The 21,531-nt window shown below is 41.2% G+C and overlaps 1 protein-coding gene across 1 annotated transcript; it reads left to right on the forward strand.

Moving 5' to 3' along the window:
• Positions 1-221: 221 nt before the first annotated feature.
• On the forward strand, positions 222-19,507 carry LOC123769653 (alkylglycerol monooxygenase-like). The gene is made up of 8 exons (XM_069308958.1): positions 222-343; positions 1,884-2,046; positions 16,043-16,167; positions 16,312-16,460; positions 16,571-16,840; positions 16,983-17,134; positions 17,420-17,671; positions 18,869-19,507. The coding sequence occupies exons 1-8, from the start codon at positions 222-224 to the stop codon at positions 19,157-19,159; spliced, it is 1,524 nt and encodes a 507-aa protein (XP_069165059.1). The 3' UTR covers positions 19,160-19,507.
• The last annotated feature ends 2,024 nt before the right edge of the window (positions 19,508-21,531 follow it).

A 21,531-nucleotide genomic window follows, 5' to 3' on the forward strand; every position in this document is an offset into this window, starting at 1 on the left:
AGCCGTGGAGTGAGGACGTTTACCGACCCTCCGTGGCTGTTGGAGTTGTTTGCTGTTTTGGTCGCCGGGTGGTGTGGGCGTCCCTACCCTACTAGTTTTGTTGCCTGCCTGGCTGCGTTGACGTGGCAGTTCTGACATGGGGGGGCCATCTTCCTCCTGTTCAGCGTGTGAACTCCGTGGGCCTGGAGTTCACTTGTAAGGCTGGTTATCCGACCATCGAGATGGTGATGTGTGACATGCTTCGTGTCCCGGTGGACGCTGTTTACGGTGTGGAGCTAGTTACGACCCATCGGGTTGTTACTAAGTTCGTGGGGGAGGACGAGTACCGGGACTTCCTCCGTCGGTACGGGGGGCGTACGTTGCCATTGCCAGACGATGCCGGCTCTGTGGCGATTTCGGACCGCAGTGGTGCCCTGACTTATGTCAGTATCCATGGTGCGCCCCTGGAATTCCCTGATGACCTCCTCCGGCGTTACTTCGGGGGTTTTAGTACTGTTGTCAGCGTGTGGGTGAACACGCTCTCCTTGGGGCGGTATGCTGGGAGGCGTACAAACATTCGCACGTTGGGGGATGTGCCTGCGGTCGGATATACCTTCTTCTGTCCGGCTTATGGGGTACTACGTCCGGGTGTATTATGCCCGGCAGCCTCGTACCTGTTTCCGGTGTGGCTTGTTGGGGCATCAGGCTGCCGAGTGCTCTGAGGCCCCTGCTGCTCCTGGCAACTTGTTCCGCGACGAGGATTTCCCGCCGCTCCCTCTGGAGGCAATCTCCGGTGATGTTGATGAGGTGGTGCGCGTCCCGTTTGCTGCTGCAGCTTCCCCGGCGGCGCCTGCCGTTCCTCCGGTTGTTGCCGTCCCTCCTCCGGTTTTTGAGGTACCGTCAGTTGGTCTGCCTGATCCTGTCGCTGTTCCATCTGCTCCCGTGGGCCTTCCTGGAGCCCCCTGTGTGACGTCGCTGTCTTTTCGTCGCTGGTGACGTAAGGGGGGATTTCGATGTGGATTTGATGTATAACTTATTTAGGAATGTTCTAAACAAAGCACAGGAACGTGGTGTACCGTGCAAATTGAATGGATCGAATGCTGGTGGCCCGGGGTGGGTGGCGGGTAATTTGAAGAACCTTATAGGTGGGGGGGGGGAGCTTGGTGCAGGGGGATTAAGAGTGGGGAGGTCGGTTTGGAGTGGGAGTTCGTGCAGCTGGTTGGAAATGTTAAGGGGGAGATTGGGAAAGCGGGGGAAGGCTGTGGGGTTCGCGTAGCAGAGCGGGCAAAGTCGGGTCCTGGTTTTTTTCAGTTGTATCGAACTGGGACTGGGGAGGGGATGGGTCCATTGAAGTCTGAGACAGGTCAGGTAGCGGATGGTGACAGGGAGGTGAGTGGTGTTTTTGGCAAATATTTTGTATCTGTTTACTGGGGAGGAACTTGACAGTGTGCCTTCGGCCGAGCAGGTCTGTGTGGGTGGGGACGGCGACGGGTTGACTGGTTTGGTAGTTGCCGGGGAGGATGTAATTGAACTGTTAGTGGGACTGGGGCCAGGCAGGTCCCTGGGGCCGGATGGGGTGTTTGCCGGGGTGCTTGGGGAATGCGGGGGGGGGGGGAGCTTTCCGAGCCGCTGTCTGCCATGTTTGGTAGGTCAGTGGAGTTAGGCAGAGTGCCGGAGTCGTGGAGGGTGGCTGGTGTGGTACCGGTTTTTGAGGAAGGAGATAGATCGCTTGCGTCGGGCTGTCGGCCAATTGGCCTGGCGTCTGTTGTGGGAGGGTTGCTTGAATCAATAGTTGCAGGTGCGGTTCGTCTCCATCTTGAAAAACGTGAATTGGTAGGTGAGTCGCAGCGTGGTTTTGCGGGTGGCCGTTCATGTTTGGCAGGTTTGCTAACTTTTTGTTCCAGCGTGGTTGAGGCAGTTGATGGTGGTGGGGATTGTGGTGTTGTGTGCCTTGACTTTGGCAAGGCTTTTGATGCGGTGCCGCATGGGGCGCTGGTTGGGAAAATGGAAGCTCATGGTATTGGGGGTGCTATGTTGGAGACAGAGAGTTGGTGTGGGTGGGGTTGGGTCAGAGTGGGATGGTGTTGTTGGTGGAGTGCCTCAGGGCTCTGTCCTGGGACCTCTGTTGTTTGTGGTATGTATAAGTGATTTGGATTCGGGTTTGAGTGGCGACATCTGCAGGTTTGCAGATGATGCGGGGATTGGTGGGGAAGTCAACACGGAGGGGGGGGGGGCTCGCTGTCATTTCAGGTTGATCTGGGTAGGGTTTTAGAGTGGTCGAGGGATTGGCGGGTGCACTTTAATGCTGATGATTGTGGAGTTGCAGGATGCGAGCTGGATGGTGTTGAGGTTGCGAGGTCGGATTGCGAGGGGGATCTGGGAGTTGTGATTATTGGGAATTTGAAACAGGGGGATCAATGTGTGAATGTTCGTGGTGGGGCGAGTCGGACACTAGGATTTGTTAGTCGAGGCGTTGGTGACGGGGCGCCTGGTGTGGTTCTTCAGCTGTGTCTTGCTCTGGTTGGGCCCCATTTAGATTGTGCAGTTCAGTTTTTGGTTCCGTTTTGGTTCAGAATGGATGTGGGTTCACTTGAACGTGTCCAGCGTGGGATGACAAAGTTAGTTCCCCCAAATTGGAGGTCTTTCGTGTGAGGAGGGATTGATAGAGCTCGGGTTGCGTTCGCTGGGGGGGCGAGGGGTTGGGGGTTTCATGGTGGAGGTTTGCGGGTGGATGAGTGGACGTAACAAGGAGGATGTTGATAGGGTGTTGGAAGTGTCAACTCAGGACGGAGCACGAAACAGTGGGTGTGGATTGGATGGGGTTTGGATTTGGGAGAGACTTGGGTGGGTGTTGGTTCGGTGGCAGGGTTGTTCATTTGTGGAGCCGGTTGCCGCGTGGCGTGGTGGAGGTGGGGCCCCTCGATTGTTTCGGGCGCGGGTTGGACATGTGTATGAGTGGGATTGGGTGGTTGTGGATGGGAGCTGCCTCGTGTGGGCCGGTGGGCCTTCTGCAGTTACCTTTGTTCTTATATTCTTATGTTCTTATGAAACAATGGGTATTAATTGCATTGGTTTCGATTTGGGAGGGACTTGGGTGGGTACTGGTTCGATGGCAGGGTTGTTCATTTGTGGAGCCGGTTGCCGCGTGGCGTGGTGGAGGTAGGGTCCCTCGATTGTTTCAAGCGCGGGTTGGACACGTATATGAGTGGGATTGGGTGATTATAAATAGGAGCTGCCTCGTATGGGCCAATAGGCCTTCTGCAGTTACCTTTGTTCTAATGTTCTTAAGAATTTAAAACAAAAGGATCAATGCATGAATGTTCGTAATAAGGCAAATAGGACACTGGGATTTATTAATCGAAGCGTTAGTAACAAGACACCTGGTGTGGTTCTTCAGCTATATCTTGCTCTGGTTAGGCCCCATTTAGATTATGCAGTTCAGTTTTGGTCGCCGTACTATAGAATGGATATAAATTCACTTAAACGTGTCCAGGGTAGGATGACTAAGTTAATTCCCCAAATTAGAAATCTTTCATATGAATAAAGATTAACAAAGCTTAAATTGCTTTTTTAATTGCTTAAAATTTAATTAATTTTAAAATTTTAATTTAATTGCTTAAGCTTTTTTAATCTTTCTTCATATGAAAGATTTCTAATTTGGGGAATTAACTTAGTCATCCTACGCTGGACACGTTCAAGTGAATTTATATCCATTCTATAATATGGCGACCAAAACTGAACTGCATAATCTAAATGGTGCCTAACTAGAGCAAGATATAGCTTGAGAACAAATCAAATCAAATCAAATGTTTATTTAGGTAAGGTACATACATACAAGAGATTTTACAAAGAGTGATGGATTTATAGTTAGGGCTAGTACATATAATGCCTAAAGCCACTATTACGCAAAGCGTTTCGGGCATGAAAAAATTAAATGACTAAAGCTTAATACTAATTGAGCATAAAGAGTAAAATGAAAACATGGAATGAAAACATAGCTGAAAAAGCAGCACAAATACAATTCTGTCGACAAACAGCGCTCTTTAAAAAAAACATACATTGGTTGACACTAGAGGGGTAAGGTAGGTTACAAGGAATTTATTAGGTATAGCTTCGTTTTTATCTTAAACTGGTTGAGAGAGGTACAGTCTTTAACATGGTTGGGAAGGTCATTCCACAATCTGGGTCCCTTGATTTGTAGAGCATTTCTAGTTTGATTAAGTCGTACTCTAGGAATATCAAAACTGTATTTATTTCTGGTGTGGTGCTCATGGGTTCTGTTACAACCTTCTATGAAGCTTTTGAGGTCAGGATTGGCATTACAGTTTAGCGTTTTATATATGTATAATACACATGAGAGAATGTGCAGTGAGTTAATGTCTAACATATTCAGAGATTTGAGTAGGGGTACCGAGTGATGTCTGGGGCCAGAGTTGGATATTGTCCTAATAGCAGCTTTGTGTTGGGTAATTAGAGGACGTAAATGATTTTGGGTACATAAGAACATAAGAACAAAGGCAACTGCAGAAGACCTATAGGCCCATACGAGGCAGCTCCTATTTAATAATGGAAGGATAGTTAATGATTTGGTGAGTTTGGTTGGAGCTCTGAGAGCAGAGATGGATTCCCTGCGGGAGGAGGTACGACGGCTGAGACTTCGAGAGGAAACGAAGGAGGAGACCAGTGTTGACGAGACCTCACCGTGGAGAGTAGTGAAAGACAGGGGTCTTAAAAAGACCCCTGTCTTTTGACCCCTGTCCATAGAATGGATATAAATTCACTTGAACGTGTCCAACGTAGAATGACTAAGCTAATTCCCCAAATTAGAAATCTTTCATATGAAGAAAGATTAACAAAGTTTAAGTTGCATTCACTGGAAAGGCGAAGAGTTAGGGGTGACATGAGATGTTTACAAGTGGATGAATGGACATAACAGGGGGATATTAATAGGGTATTAAAAATATCAACACAAGACAGAACACGAAACAATGGGTATAAATTGGATAAGTTTAGATTTAGGAAAGATTTGGGTAAATACTGGTTCACTAACAGGGTTGTTGATTTGTGGAACCAATTGCCGCGTAACGTGGCGGAGGTGGTGTCCCTCGATTGTTTCAAGCGCGGGTTGGACAAGTATATGAGTGGGATTGGGTGGTTATAGAATAGGAGCTGCCTCGTATGGGCCAATAGGCCTTCTGCAGTTACCTTTGTTCTTATGTTCTTATAACTCCCAGATCCCTTTCGCAATCCGACTTCGCAATCTCAACACCATCTAGCTCGTATCTTGTAACTCTATCATCATTACCTAACCTCAGAACTTTACATTTATCAGCATTAAACTGCATCTGCCAATCCTTTGACCATTTCAAAACCCTATCTTGATCAACTTGAAGTGATAGTGAGTCCTCCTCCGAATTAATTTCACTACCGATTTTCGTATCATCGGCAAATTTGCAAATGTTGCTACTCAAACCTGAATCTAAATCATTTATATATATTATAAACAACAGAGGTCCCAGGACAGAGCCTTGAGGCACTCCACTTACAACATTTTCCCACTCTGACTTGACTCCATTTATACTAACTCTCTGTTTTTTTTGGTATAGCCATGCCCTAATCCAGCTTAATATAGCACCTTGGGGTAGTAGAACCCCAAACACAAATACCATAGTTGAGATATGGATAGATGAGGGAGTAATAGAGAGTCACCAGGGCAGGGCGGGGTACATAATATCTGATCTTAGAAAGAATGCCAACAGTTTTTGAAACTTTTTTTGATATATTTAGAATGTGTCCCTGGAAATTCAGCTTGTGGTCAATGAGAATGCCAAGGAATTTGCCATCTAATTTGTTACAAATTTGGGTATTGTTTATTTTGAGATTTATTTGATTAGAGGATTTATTGCCAAACAGAATATAGAAAGTTTTGTCAATGTTAAGGGTGAGTTTGTTGGCAGTTAGCCAAAGATGGACTTTATTTAGCTCAGTGTTTACTGTGGCATTTAGAGCAAGAGGGTCAGGACTCTAGTAAATGAAGGTTGTGTCGTCAGCAAATAGAATTGGTTTGAGGTGTTGGGAGGCATTTGGAAGGTCATTAATGTAGATGAGAAAGAGGAGAGGGCCAAGTATGCTGCCCTGAGGAACACCAATGTTGATGGGTAGGGTGGGAGAAATTGAATTATTCACAGAAACATTCTGGAGCCTGTCAGTAAGGTAGGATTTGAGGTATTGCAGGGAGTGTCCTCTGACTCCATAATGATGTAATTTAAGAAGAAGGTTTTGGTGGTTGACAGTGTCAAAAGCCTTACGCAGGTCCACAAATAACCCAACAGGGAACTCATTTTTATCAAGAGCTGTGTGAATCGAGTTAAGCATACTAATAAGTGCATCGTTAGTGCTTTTTTGGGGGGGGGGGGGGTTGAAGCCATATTACCTATAAGGTTCTTTAAATTATCTGTTATCCACTTTGGGTCATTAGTATTCGATCTATTCAATTTGTATGGTATACTACGTTCCTGTGCTTTGTTTAGAATATTTTTAAATAAGTTATATATTAAATCCACATCGAAATCCCCTTTTACGTCAACTATCGCTGGGTTCATGTCTCGCTCTAAGACCGGCCCACACCCCATACCCAAGACTTTCCAATCAATTTGACCCAAAAAATTTCTTTGGCTATTAAAATCAGCTTTTCGAAAATCTGGCACTTTAACAGAATTTTCTCCTACAGGTCTATTCCATTCTATGCTAAATCTGATTACTTTGTTCCCTAGCTCACTCCCTATTTCGATGTCATTAATTTGTGTTTCCCTGTTAGTTAACACTAAATCTAAAATATTATTTTCCCGCGTTGGTTCCTTAATGTGTTACGTAAGAAATCAATCGTCAATTAATTTTAGAAAATCTTCTGCTTCACTATTCCCTGTTTTATTCACCCAGTTTATTCCACTAAAATTAAAGTCACCCATGACATAAACACTGTTAGATCTAGATGCTCTAGATATTTCATCCCATAGATGCTTTGCTTCCATTCTGTCTAAATTTGGTGGCCTATATATAACTCCTATTATAATATTATTTGCTTTTTCGTTTAATTCTATCCAAATAGTTTCTGTGTGTGGCTCAGTTTTGATTCCCTCTTTGAGACTACATTTCAAATTGTCCCAAACATATATGGCTACTCCCCCTTCTCGTCTAATATATCTATCTGTGTGAAATAGTTTAAATCCATTTATCTGATATTCAGCTAATAGTTCTCTATTTTCTACATTCATCCACGTTTCGGTAAGTGCAATAATATCTATTTTTTTCTGTGCAGACAAGAGCATTTAATTCATTAATTTTATTTCTTAGACTTTTACTGTTAGTGTAATATATTCTAAGTGAATTGTTATTTTGAGGCCCTTTTCTTTCCCTGATCATTTTACCAATTCTTTTCTCCCACGAACACATACTTTTATTACCTCCTTCCTCCAAATCAATTCCCATACCACTATCTACTAACTGTTTAAACCCAAACAAACGCCTCTAACCACTGGTTCCAACGAGTTCGCAACAGCAACAACCCCAGCCCTCGATAGATGCACCCCATCACGAGCATACATTTCATTTCTTCAATAGAAGTGTTCCCAGTTGTCTATGAAAGATATTGCATTTGATTTGCAATATCTTTCCAGCCGGCAATTGACACCAAGTGCCTTCGACATCCATTCATTTCCCAATCCCTTTCTTGGAAGAATGCCACATATGATCGGGATTCCTCCCTTGCTCCTAACTAATTCAATGGCTGTCCTGAATCTCAGTATTACTTCCTCACTCCTAACTCGCCCAACATCATTACCCTTTGCTCTAATACAAATAATGGGTTTGTTCCCATTTCCTGTCATAATATCATTCATGTTTCCAACAATATCACCAATTCCAGCTCCCGGATAGCAAACCCTTTATCTGTTCCCCCTATCTCTGGCACAAAACGTTCTGTCTAAATAAACCACCTGGGAATCTCCAACAACCAAGATTCGCTTCGGTACCTCCTTAACTTTCTGAGCAGCCTGAGGGGCCTGCGCTCCGCCGCTCCTCGCTGATTTCCTCCCTGCAGGCTCACCACAGCACTCGTCCTCCAACACGGCAAATGAATTTGCTGTCCTTAGGGCGTCTGTAGGCGGCCTTGTCAAGGTCTTCTTAAGACCCCTGTCCTTCACGACTCTCCACGATGAGGTCTCGTCAACACTGGTCTCCTCCCTCGTTTCCTCCCGAAGTCTCAGCCGTCGTACCTCCTCCCGCAGGGAATCCATCTCTGCTCTCAGAGCTCCAACCAGACTCACCAAATCCTTCACTAATCTTTCCATTATTGCAATAATAATGTTACTCCAGAGCTCCAGCTAACACAACCTCTCACGGTGACAGCACTTGACTGACTTGAAAATCGGTAGGGAAATTAATTTGGAGGATGACTCACTATCACTTCAAGTTGATCTAGATAGGGTTTTGAAATGGTCAAAGGATTGGCAAATGCAGTTTAATGCTGATAAATATAAAGTTCTGAGGATAGGTAATGATGATAGAGTTACAAGATACGAGCTAGATGGTGTTGAGATTGCGAAGTCGGATTGCGAAAGGGATCTGGGAGTTATGATTAGTAAGAATTTAAAACAAAAGGATCAATGCATGAATGTTCGTGATAAGGCGAATAGGACACTGGGATTTATTAATCGAAGCGTTAGTAACAAGACTCCCGGTGTGGTTCTTAAGCTATATCTTGCTCTGGTTAGGCCCCATTTAGATTATGCAGTTCAGTTTTGGTCGCCGTATTATAGAATGGATATAAATTCACTTGAACGTGTCCAACGTAGGATGACTAAGTTAATTCCCCAAATTAGAAATCTTTCATATGAAGAAAGATTAACAAAGCTAAAGTTGCATTCACTGGAAAGTTGAAGAGTTAGGGGTGACATGATAGAGGTTTACAAGTGGATGAATGGACATAACAAAGGGGATATTAATAGGGCATTAAAAGTATCAACACAAGACAGAACACGAAACAATGGGTATAAATTGGATAAGTTTAGATTAAGGAAAGACTTGGGTAAATACTGGTTCAGTAACAGGGTTGTTGATTTGTGGAACCAATTACCGCGTAACGTGGTGGAGGTGGGGTCCCTCGATTGTTTCAAGCGCGGGTTGGACAAGTATATGAATGGGATTGGGTGGTTATAGATAGGAGCTGCCTCGTATGGGCCAATAGGCCTTCTGCAGTTACCTTTGTTCTTATGTTCTTATGCTTTTATGAAAGTGTCCAACACACAACACAAGAACACAAGAACAAAGGCAACTGCAGAAGGCCTATTGGCCCATACGAGGCAGCTCCTATTCTATAACCACCCAATCCCACTCATATACTTGTCCAACCCGTGCTTGAAACAATCGAGGGACCCCACCTCCACAATGTTACGCGGCAATTGGTTCCACAAATCAACAACCCTGTTACTGAACCAGTATTTACCCAAGTCTTTCCTAAATCTAAACTTATCCAATTTATATCCATTGTTTCGTGTTCTGTCCTGTGTTGATACTTTTAATACCCTATTAATATCCCCCCGGTTATGTCCATTCATCCACTTGTAAACCTCTATCATGTCACCCCTAACTCTTCGCCTTTCCAGTGAATGCAACTTAAGCTTTGTTAATCTTTCTTCATATGAAAGATTTCTAATTTGGGGAATTAACTTAGTCATCCTACGCTGGACACGTTCAAGTGAATTTATATCCATTCTATAATATGGCGACCAAAACTGAACTGCATAATCTAAATGGGGCCTAACTAGAGCAAGATATAGCTTGAGAACCACACCAGGTGTCTTGTTACTAACGCTGCGATTAATAAATCCAAGTGTCCGATTTGCCTTATTACGAACATTTATGCATTGATCCTTTTGTTTTAAATTCTTACTAATCATAACTCCCAGATCCCTTTCGCAATCCGACTTCGCAATCACAACACCATCTAGCTCGTATCTTGTAACTCTATCATCATTACCTAACCTCAGAACTTTACATTTATCAGCATTAAACTGCATCTGCCAATCCTTTGACCATTTCAAAACCCTATCTAGATCAACTTGAAGTGATAGTGAGTCCTCCTCCGAATTAATTTCCCTACCGATTTTCGTATCATCGGCAAATTTGCAAATGTTGCTACTCAAACCTGAATCTAAATCATTTATATATATTATAAACAACAGAGGTCCCAGGACAGAGCCTTGAGGCACTCCACTTACAACATTTTCCCACTCTGACTTGATTCCATTTATACTAACTCTCTGTTTCCTTTGGTATAGCCATGCCCTAATCCAGCTTAATATAGCACCCCCAATACCATGAGACTCTATCTTTTTAATCAGTCTTTCATGTGGCACTGTATCAAAAGCTTTGCTAAAGTCAAGGTATACAACATCGCAATCCTTACCACTATCAACTGCCTCAACAATGCTAGAATAAAAAGATAACAAATTTGTTAAACATGAACGGCCATTTATAAAACCATGTTGCGACTCAATTATTAATTTATGTTTTTCAAGATGAAGACGAATTTTATTTGCTATTATAGATTCGAGTAACTTTCCCACAATAGACGTTAGGCTAATTGGTCGATAGTTAGACGCAAGTGATCTATCTCCTTTCTTAAAAACTGGTATCACATTAGCAACTTTCCAAAACTCTGGCACTCTGCCTGACTCTATTGATTTATTAAATATGGTTGACAGTGGGTCACAAAGCTCCTCTTTGCATTCTTTAAGCACCCTAGCAAACACTTCATCCGGCCCTGGGGATTTGTTTGGTTTGAGTTTTACTATTTGTTTAAGAACATCCTCCCTGGTAACTGCTAAACTCGTCAACCTGTCCTCGTCCCCACCCACATAGACTTGTTCGGCTGAAGGCATATTGTTAAGTTCCTCTTTAGTAAATACAGATACAAAATATTTATTAAAAATACTACTCATCTCTTCATCACTATCTGTTATTTGACCTGTCTCAGTTTTTAATGGACCTATCCTTTCCCTAGTCTTAGTACGATATAACTGAAAAAACCCTTTAGGATTTGTCTTTGCTTGCCCTGCTATGCGAACTTCATAGTTTCTTTTTGCTTTCCTTATCTCTTTTTTAACATTTCTAACCAGTTGTACGAATTCCTGTTCTAAAGTGACCTCCCCATTTTTAATCCTTTTGTACCAAGCTCTCTTTTTACCTATAAGGTTCTTCAAATTCTTTGTTATCCACTTTGGGTCATTAGTATACGATCTATTCAATTTGTATGGTATACTACGTTCCTGTGCTTTGTTTAGAATATTCTTAAATAAGTTATATATTGAATCCACATCGAAATCCCCATTTAAGTCACCTATCGCTGGGTTCATGTCTCGCTCCAAGACCGGCCCACACCCCATACCCAAGCCTTTCCAATCAATTTGACCCAAGAAATTTCTTAGGCTATTAAAATCAGCTTTTCGAAAATCTGGCACTTTAACAGAATTTTCTCCTACTGGTCTATTCCATTCTATGCTAAATCTGATTTCTTTGTGATCACTGCTCCCTAGCTCACTCCCTATTTCGATGTCATTAATTTGTGTTTCCCTGTTAGTTAACACTAAATCTAAAATATTATTTTCCCGTGTTGGTTCCTTAATGTGTTGCGTAAGAAAGCAATCGTCAATTAATTCTAGAAAATCTTCTGCTTCACTATTCCCTGTTTTGTTCAACCAGTTTATTCCGCTAAAATTAAAGTCACCCATGACATAAATACTGTTAGATCTAGATGCTCTAGATATTTCATCCCATAGATGCTTTGCTTCCATTCTGTCTAAATTTGGTGGCCTATATATTACTCCTATTATAATATTATTAGCTTTTTCGTTTAATTCAATCCAAATAGTTTCTGTGTGTGGCTCTGTTTTGATTCCCTCTTTGAGACTACATTTCAAATTGTCCCTAACATATATGGCTACTCCATCTCCTCGTCTAATATATCTATCTGTGTGAAATAGTTTAAATCCATATATTTGATATTCAGCTAATAGTTCTCTATTTTCTACATTCATCCACGTTTCGGTAAGTGCAATAATATCTATTTTTTCTGTGCAGACAAGAGCATTTAATTCGTTAATTTTATTTCTTAGACTTCTACTGTTAGTGTAATATACCCTAAGTGAATTGTTATTTTGCGGACCTTCTCTTTCCCTGATCGTTTTGCCAATTCCTTTCTCCCACAAACACATACTTTTATTACCTCCTTCCTCCAAATCAATTCCCATACCTCTATCTACTAACAGTTTAAACCCAAACAAACACCTCTAACCACTTCTTCTAGCGAGTTCGCAACAGCAACAACCCCAGCTCTCGATAGATGCACCCCATCACGAGCATACATTTCATTTCTTCCATAGAAGTGTTCCCAGTTGTCTATGAAAGATATTGCATTTGATTTGCAATATCTTTCCAGCCGGCAATTGACACCAAGTGCCCTCGATATCCATTCATTTCCCACTCCCTTTCTTGGAAGAATGCCACATATGATCGGGATTCCTCCCTTGCTCCTAACTAACTCTATGGCTGTTTTATACCTCTGAATCAGTTCCTCACTCCTTACTCGACCAACATCATTTCCTCCCACGCTAATGCAAATAATGGGATTGTTCCCATTACCAGCCATAATATCATTCATGTTGTTTATAATATCACCAATGCCAGCTCCGGGATAGCAAACCCTTAACCTGTTCCCCCTATCTCTAGCACAAAACGTTCTATCCAAATACCTTATCTGGGAATCTCCCACAACTAATGTTTGCTTAGGTACTTCCTTCACTTTCTGAGGGGCCTGCGCTTCCTTTCTCTTCGTTGCTTTCCCTTTTGCGCGATCCACAGTCTCTCCACAGCACTCGTCCTCCAAAACGTCAAATGAATTTGAAGTTGCTATGGCGTTTGAAGGCGGCTTTATCAAAGTCTTCTTAAGGCCCCTGTCTTTCGCAACTCTCCAAGACGAGGTCCCTTTACTGCTGGTCTCCTCCTTCGTTATACGATGACAAAGTTAATTCTCCAATTTAGAAATCTTTTATATGAGGAAAGATTAACAAAGCTTAAATTGTATTCGCTTGGAAGGCGAAGAGTTAGGGGTGACATTATAGAGATTTATCAGTGGATGAATGGACATAACAAAGGGAATATTAATAGGGTATTAAAAGAATTAACACAAGACAGAACACAAAACAATGGGTATAAATTGGATAAATTTAGATTTAGGAAAGACTTGAGTAAATACTGGTTCGGTAACAGGGTTGTTGATTTGTGGAACCAATTACCACGTAACGTGGTGGAGGTGGGGTCCCTCGATTGGGACCAAAACGATTGTGTCAAACTTGGGTTGGACATGTATATGAGTGGGATTGGCTGGTTATAAATAGTACCTGCCTCGTAAGGGCCAAAAGGCCTTCTGCAGTTGCCTTGTTCTTATGGTATTAAAAGTATGAACACAAGACAAAACACGAAACAATGGGTATAAATTGGATAAGTTTAGATTTAGGAATTATCAAAATATAAAAAAAAATATCAAAAGTCGCCACAGAGCCAAAGTAGCGGAAGGAAGATCCACTGCGATATGGTATGAACAAGCCACTGGTTACTCCTCTTTCAAGCTTGGCAAAAAAATATCCAGAGACATTGCAGTAGCCATACACAGACTCAGACTTGGGTACAAGTGCTGCTGGGAGGTAATGAACCCAATAGTTAAAGAGTGTCACATCTGTGAAACTGAGGCAGAGACGCCACTATTACACTACTTACGGGAATGTGAAGCTACTGAAGCCCTGCGCATCAAACTCAACATTAATCCAACGACAGCAGCTGCATTAGATGCACATTCCACCGCGACTACAATGATTAGAAAAGCTGTTGAGGTTTGGGACTCATTAGTGAGCATATCTGCATCTACATCCGCCACCAAGATAATGTTAATAAAACAAGATTAAAACCAGTGCAATAAAACAGAAGCGACAAATAAGCAGGGAGAATGGAGAAGTCCTCTCCTCCATTTTAAACTTAGACCTAAATATCACAGGAAAAAGGTTATCATGTATAACCAAACTCAATTACGGGCTCACCATAGCCCGTGCTACATGGACACTTCGTCCTGAATAGCAAAATCTTTAACAACAACAACAACGATTTAGGAAAGACTTGGGTAAATACTGATTTAGTAACAGGGTTGTTGATTTGTGGAATCAATTATCGCGTAACATGGAGGAGGTGGGGTCCCTCGGTTGTTTTAAACGTGAGTTGGACTTGTATGTCAGTGGGATTGGATTGTTATAAATAGGAGCTGCCTCGTATGGGCCAATAGGCCTTCTGCAGTTACCTTTGTTCTTAAGTTCTTATACATACATACATACATACATACATACATACATACATACATACATACATACATACATACATACATACATACATACATACATACATACATTTTGGATTGATTATTATTAAAAAAAAAATTTTACAAAATGAATTACAATTTTGCCTAAACTGAGGACTTCAATTAATTCTTATTAAAGTGAGGATAATGCTGGTATTCACTGTCACGCAGGACAGAGGGTCATACGCAAGACAATAAATCTAAACTGTATTCTGAAGCACATATCATGGTTACAATCAATGTTTTAGTTAATGTATGAATATGTGAAAACAGCTTTCTATTATGCACTGCCACACAAGGACAGGGATGGGTTCATACGTGATGCAGCTTAGAAGTAATATATATAAAATTGTTCTTCATTCTATAAAATGGATAAGCAAGTTTTGTATAAAATGTTAGCATGTCGTCCAAAACACCTGAGTCAATGAAACATTTACACAGTTGGTGGTACAATAGGCCATGAGGTCTAAAGTCTTTTACGGTTTCGCTTTCAGCAACATAGTGTTCCAGTGAATACATTAAAGGTTTATCACAGAGTTTATAATTTGAGTATTCTGGTAGTGGCTCAGCCTCACTAACCTGCCAGATGTGTCTATAGCCAAGGCGAATTTGCGCAATGACTACATCCCATTGCCTGATGAAATTCTTTCAATTCATCGAATGAACCAATAGGCCTAAAATTTCAATCATTCTTTCATTGTTAAATTAGTACTCTAATGAGTTTGTGTAGATATATATAGGAGCTGCCACGTATGGGCTAATAGGCCCTCTGCACTTTCCTTGATTCTTGTGTTAAGCTTAATAGGCTTCCTAGTCCAGACAATGAAATCGGTGTCAAACCACCACCCACCTGACCAAGTGTGTTTAAAGTAGGGAGAAACTGGCGTCTCTCTCACAAAGGCTCACCATAGCCCGTGCTACATGGACACTTCGTTCTGAGTAGCTAAATCTAAAGCAGCACACAACGTCGTTGTCTCAGTTGATGACCAACTGGTGAGTGTAGAAGCACCAGTGTCCTCCACAGTGGCCCATGGCGGCACACAACTTCACCAGTAAGCACCACAATTAATTATTCGACCTTTTATTTGTTTATTTTAAATGCACACTTTTTACACACTGTTATATGTTAATATTATCTCAATTTTCATCTTGAACATATCCAACTTTTTCCTTGGTATAGGCTTAACACATTTTATCTTTTGAAAAATATATTTATAAAAAAATGTGTATTAACAGAATTAGTATTATTTATGTATATATTATATATTTAATAACGTTTCACAATTTCCGAGTTAACGTTTCGCTTTTGTGTGCAACAGCGATGGGGTGGTTCCTGATTGAGCGAATGGCTAGGATGCTGTACTTGGTCCACCCGAGCAGGTCAACCTTCAGACATATTGAAGAAGTCCCCGAATACGTTCAAGAGGTACCTTTATTGTTAACATTTGCATCATATTGACTAAATCAACTACATAATCGTGTCCTCTATTATATTAAATAATTAGGAAATATTTCTGCATGTAAGTTCGCATCTAAATGTCAGCTAAGATGTGAATTTAGTATATTAACATAAGACAGCTATAATAAATCTGTGTATTTCAGGCAGTTCCACTGGTCGTAACGATTGTCTTTGCGGAGGTGATAGCGCGCTACCTGATGGGCCGCCCTGCCAGAGTCAACCAAGTTTTCTCGTCTTTTGGAATTGGCATCCTTCACGAGTCTGCAGGGTAAGGGAGGGAACGCACTGTGTTGCGTTCGGAGGGAGGCTTAAAGGTTCTAAATAGTAATAATAATATGTATGTTTAACATGTACTGTTAAGTACATGAGTACTTAACTTCGAAGAAAATTAATTTCACGTCTGTGCTTTCAGATTAGTGACTGCATCGTTTGGTGTGGCAAGCTACCAGATGCTCTACCAGTACCGCCTGTGGGAACTACCCTGGGACTCGCCTTATACCTGGTTTGGCGCCTTCATATTCGTTGACTTCTGCTACTATTGGATCCACAGAGCTAACCATGGTATGTAAAACGTTAACTGTTATCTTGGTCAATTATCTATGTAAAGATAGTGTGCTTTTTCTATGCTATATCTATGTAAAGATAGTGTGAATTTGTTTCTCCACTTTCAGAACTGAATGTCCTTTGGGCAATACATCAGGTCCACCACTCTTCTGAAGACTTCGACTTTGCCACGGCGACACGCATATCAATGTTCCAGCGACCCGCCAATATGTGTTGCTACCAACCTCTGGCTCTACTAGGATTTCCGCTACCCTCTGTCGTTGTCCACATTGCTTTAAATTATGTGTTCCAGATTTGGGTGCATACAGAGTACATTGGCAGCCTCGGACCAATAGGCTGGATTTTCATGACACCTTCCCATCACCGCGTCCATCATGGTAGGTCTGGTGCAATGCGTCTACTTTTTTATGCCTCCAAACCTTTTGTTCGTTTGTAACTAATGAGATATTAGTAGAATCATTTTATCTGAAAGATTTATGTTTAGCATAATACTTTAACAGACTAATTGTTTATATCCAGGAGCTAACAAGTGGTGCCTGGATAAAAACTACGCCAGTGTGTTAATCATCTGGGACCGCATCTTTGGCACCTTTGAGGGAGAGAGAGACCAGGAGGAGATAGTCTACGGCTTGACACAGCAGCCCCAGACACATAACGTTCTCTGGCATCAAGTATGTTATCAACAATTTTACTCATTTTGCCGAACACATGCATAATTATGTACAATAGAGGAATATCTTTTAACTAGTGGACTTAAATAAGTACTCTAAATATTTTTTCTGTACACTTTTGTTTTAGGTGATCAGAAATTCATAACAATTTATCCATCTGATATAAATATAGCTCTTATGTATACCGTGCTTGGAGTTTCCCCAATATTTTCTTGAACTCGCCATCATTTTGTGGTAAGCGGCCTTTGTAAATCTGTTTTACATATTAGAAATTTATCTGCACAGTTCTTCTACTTCGCTGAAGTTTACCGGAAGGCAAGAAGCATGAGCAGTTGGGGAGACTCACTGAGGTCTGTGTTCTACGGCCCCGGCTGGGCCCCGGGGACACCTCGTCTAGGGGACCCTCTCACCTTCACCGACGTCCAGGCTCCCAGGCCCAAGTACGACCCCCAACTGCCACTGTGGCAATTTATGTATGTCTCCACTCACATGGCGCTGTCGTTCATCGCTCAACAGCTGATGTGCTTCAACTTCCAGGTAAGGCCTTTACAGTTTCTTGTCTCCATTTGCTCTTAATTCAGAGTTTTTGTCTTCATTACGCACCTTGTTTGCTAATTATTGACATTTAAACGAACAAAGTCCGTGATAGAGGCATGGGGAATTGTGTGAAACCCCAATTTGGGATCCTAGTGTAGCAGTAGCACTCCCGGTTGCAATTCTTTTGACCATGTTCAGTTGACTAAGGCGAATTTGGAAACATCCCATGCGCTGGGTCTAATCCTCATCACGTCCCTTGAAGATTTGTTCGTTTGATGTATTACGTTATTGTGATTTCTGTGTGTATTTACTTCAACTATGGTTCCACTATGCTCATAAAGTTCAAGTAAATTTATTACTCCACTGATAATTTAATACTTCCCACTGCCACGTCGGTTCCATCTGTTATGTATGTATGACCGAGGAACACCCTACATCTGTCTGGTGACGTTTTCCTTTTGAGACCTCAAATGACCCGGTCCCGTCATTGATCATTACAATTCGTTTCTCATCCCACTCTCGGTTTCACTTTTTACCTGTATGATAATTTCTTTTTATTGGTCCTCGCTCACCTGAAAAGGCCTGCACGCATAGCAGTCTCCCATTGGTTCTCCCAGCAGCCTCTCCTAAGGTTTCCCAAGAAAACTGTTAATTTAACGTGTCCTCTCCTAACCAAAGGAACCAAATCAGAAAACGGGACAGTGCTTCCCCACGAGCTTTCTTCCATTTTCTTGGTTTTTATTATGCATACGATGTTCTTTGTAAGAGAAGAGTTCCCAGAGGTTCTCCTGTTGCTGAGGCAAACCGCCTTCTCCATATTCTGACAGGCAATGTGATATTATTTGATCTTACTCAGTTTGCTTAGCATGTGGTCTCAAGAGCACTCCACGACACATCCGCCTGGCACCTAAGTCTGATACGACTACCGTCCTATCTTCACTTAGGGAGGCGAGCAAATTAATTCAGAATTTACAGCAAATTATATTAATCCCACAAGTTCAACCCATTTTTAGCTTTCTGATATTTTTAAATAATCAACGAAATTATGGGGCGAAGAAATGCTGGATGCATAATGTAAGTACATTATGAGGCCCTACAAGAATATTTGCAGAATTAGTTTAGATTTATCGTAAATCAAAGTTATTTATGTAATTAGTGTCGGGTAATGTAGTAATATATATTATTTGTGTCCCCCAGATATTATCCTTGGAGGCGGTTGTGACGTGCCAGATCTTCATATTCGTGACAGTGGGTGTGATGTCAGCCATGTATGATGGGTGGTTTTGGGCGCCAATGGTAGAGGCTATGCGCTGTGCTGCTGTGATAGCCTACTCCTCCACCACATCCATTACTGCCATCCCAGATGTGGACACTGCCCTCTTGCTCTACTTTACTGCTTCCTTTACCCTCTGGATCTCAAAAGCACTAGCCATAGTCCTAGGCACTAACCTAACCAATAAGACCATGCAGAACATACCGAAATTATAAAATCTCGAATTAGGAGCCTTTCCATGCAGATCGAAATGATTTCCATACAAATCGAAATGCTAAATTGTTCTTGTATTCTCTTTAATGAATCTACAATATCAAACTGGTACCATTTCAATTTTGCCTTCATTATCTCACATTTGCTGATAACAGTAGTTTTGTACCTGAATACAGGCAATTTAATTCTTTCACACAATTCCACATTCGGGAGTAATAATTTAATATCTGTTAGGATTAAGTTATTTTGTTGGATTAATTATTACTTAGGTTAGGTGAATAATATTTCGAGCGGATGCTCTTTTGTAAATGGTACTTAGTAAATGGTTCATTGTAAATTACTACTTAGATTAGGTGAATACAGTGTAAATGTCACCGATAACCCGGTGTGGTATAATTCGGTAAATAAAAGCCATGTGGATCACCAGTTTGTTTCTCTTCCCACCCAATTATAACAATATACTGACCTTCCAAATGCCTCCCAACACCTCAAACCAATTCTATTTGCTGACGACACAACCTTCATTTACTCCAGTCCTGATCCCCTTGCTCTAAATGCCACAGTAAATACTGAGCTAAATAAAGTCCATCTGTGGCTAACTGCCAACAAACTCACCCTTAACATTGACAAAACCTTTTATATTCTGTTTGGCAATAAATCCTCTAATCAAATAAATCTCAAAATAAACAATACCCAAATTTGTAACAAATTAGATGGCAAATTCCTTGGCATTCTCATTGACCACAAGCTTAATTTCCAGGGACACATTCTAAACATATCAAAAAAAGTTTCAAAAACTGTGGGCATTCTTTCTAAGATCAGATATTATGTACCACGCCCTGCCCTGGTGACTCTCTATTACTCCCTTATCTATCCATATCTCAACTTTGGTATTTGTGCTTGGGGCTCTACTACCCAAAATCACTTACGTCCTCTAATTACTCAACACAAAGCTGCTATTAGGACAATATCCAATTCTGGCCCCAGACATCACTCGGTACCCCTACTTAAATCTCTGAATATGTTAGACATTAAGTCACTGCACATTCTCTCATGTGTATTATACATATATAAAACGCTAAACTATAATGCCAATCCTGATCTCAAAAGCTTCATAGAAGGTTGTATCAGAACCCATGAGCATCACACCAGAAATAAATACAGTTTTGATATTCCTAGAGTACGACTTAATCAAACTAGAAATGCTCTACAAATCAAGGGGCCCAGAATGTGGAATGACCTTCCCAACCATGTTAAAGACTGTACCTCTCTCAACCAGTTTAAGTTAAAAGCGAAGCTATACCTAATAAATTCCCTGTAACCTACCTTACCCTTCTATTGTCAACCAATGTCTGTTTTTTTCTTTAAAGAGCGCTGTTTGTCGACATAATTGTATTTGTGCTGCTTTTTCATCTATGTTTTCATTTCTTGTTTTCATTCTACTCATTATGCTCAATTAGTATTAAGCTTGTCATTTAAGTTTATCATGCCCGAAACGCTTTGCGTAATAGTGGCTTTAGGCATTGTATGTACTAGCTATACCTATAAGTTAAACAATCCTTGTAAATATTTATTGTATGTATGTACCTTACCTAAATAAAATTGTATTGTATTGTATTGTATTGTATTGTAATATCAAACTTACAACTACAACTTACGTTTATTATTTCTCAGGAAGCAAATTGTCTTGAGCCCAGTCTTACTTGAATTTCGATTTTGTCCTGCAGCCTAACAGTTATTAAAGTTATGTATAAATAAATGACACACAATGTCAACATTCATCCAGAACACTCTCAGCCTCAACAAGCTCGCATAACCCCAACATACACTCAACCTCACCACGCTCAATCATCCAGTAATAACCAGCGCTCACAGTAATTTAACTAATGGGAAACCTCTATAGTCGTCGTAAATTAATAATAATCATTTATCAAATAATAAATTAGCAAACATATACAACTATTAATGTTACACCTTTCGGGTAGGCCGTTCTGTTTGTTTACAACCCCAATGGTTAAAAAAACCCAATACTTTTAATATATAAGTGACTAAGTATGCTCTAATGTATGGTCCTCAATGAAAATTATAGTTTTTTTTTAATTTGTCCATAATGAATAAGATTCCTTACTGTTGATCTGTTGAAAAACATCTAAACAAATTGGTACTGACTTTTCGTTCAGATAAAGTTTCCAGTTACTATTCAACTTGAAATCCATAGACTGGGAGGTATATAAATCTAGAACAATTTTTGGATTTGTAGATTCGTAAATCTCATTCAACATGTTAAACATGCTACAAGGATGAGGGAAGGGGATGTTCCCTCCATGCTGGATTTGATATTTACCAGGAAAGAGGAAGAGATATTTGACATTCA

This window comes from Procambarus clarkii, chromosome 63, assembly GCF_040958095.1.
Source record: "Procambarus clarkii isolate CNS0578487 chromosome 63, FALCON_Pclarkii_2.0, whole genome shotgun sequence".
NCBI lineage: Eukaryota > Metazoa > Arthropoda > Malacostraca > Decapoda > Cambaridae > Procambarus > Procambarus clarkii.

What these genes read in the sequence shown, in the direction of transcription:
- LOC123769653 (XM_069308958.1), top strand. Translation starts at nt 222, where the DNA reads ATGGTGATGTGTGACATGCTTCGTGTCCCGGTGGACGCTGTTTACGGT. An exon ending in TACCGGGACTTCCTCCGTCG is followed by an intron (nt 344 to 1,883) that starts GTACGGGGGGCG and finishes TTTTTGTTCCAG; the next exon opens with CGTGGTTGAGGCAGTTGATG. An exon ending in GTTGGTGTGGGTGGGGTTGG is followed by an intron (nt 2,047 to 16,042) that starts GTCAGAGTGGGA and finishes TGTGTATTTCAG; the next exon opens with GCAGTTCCACTGGTCGTAAC.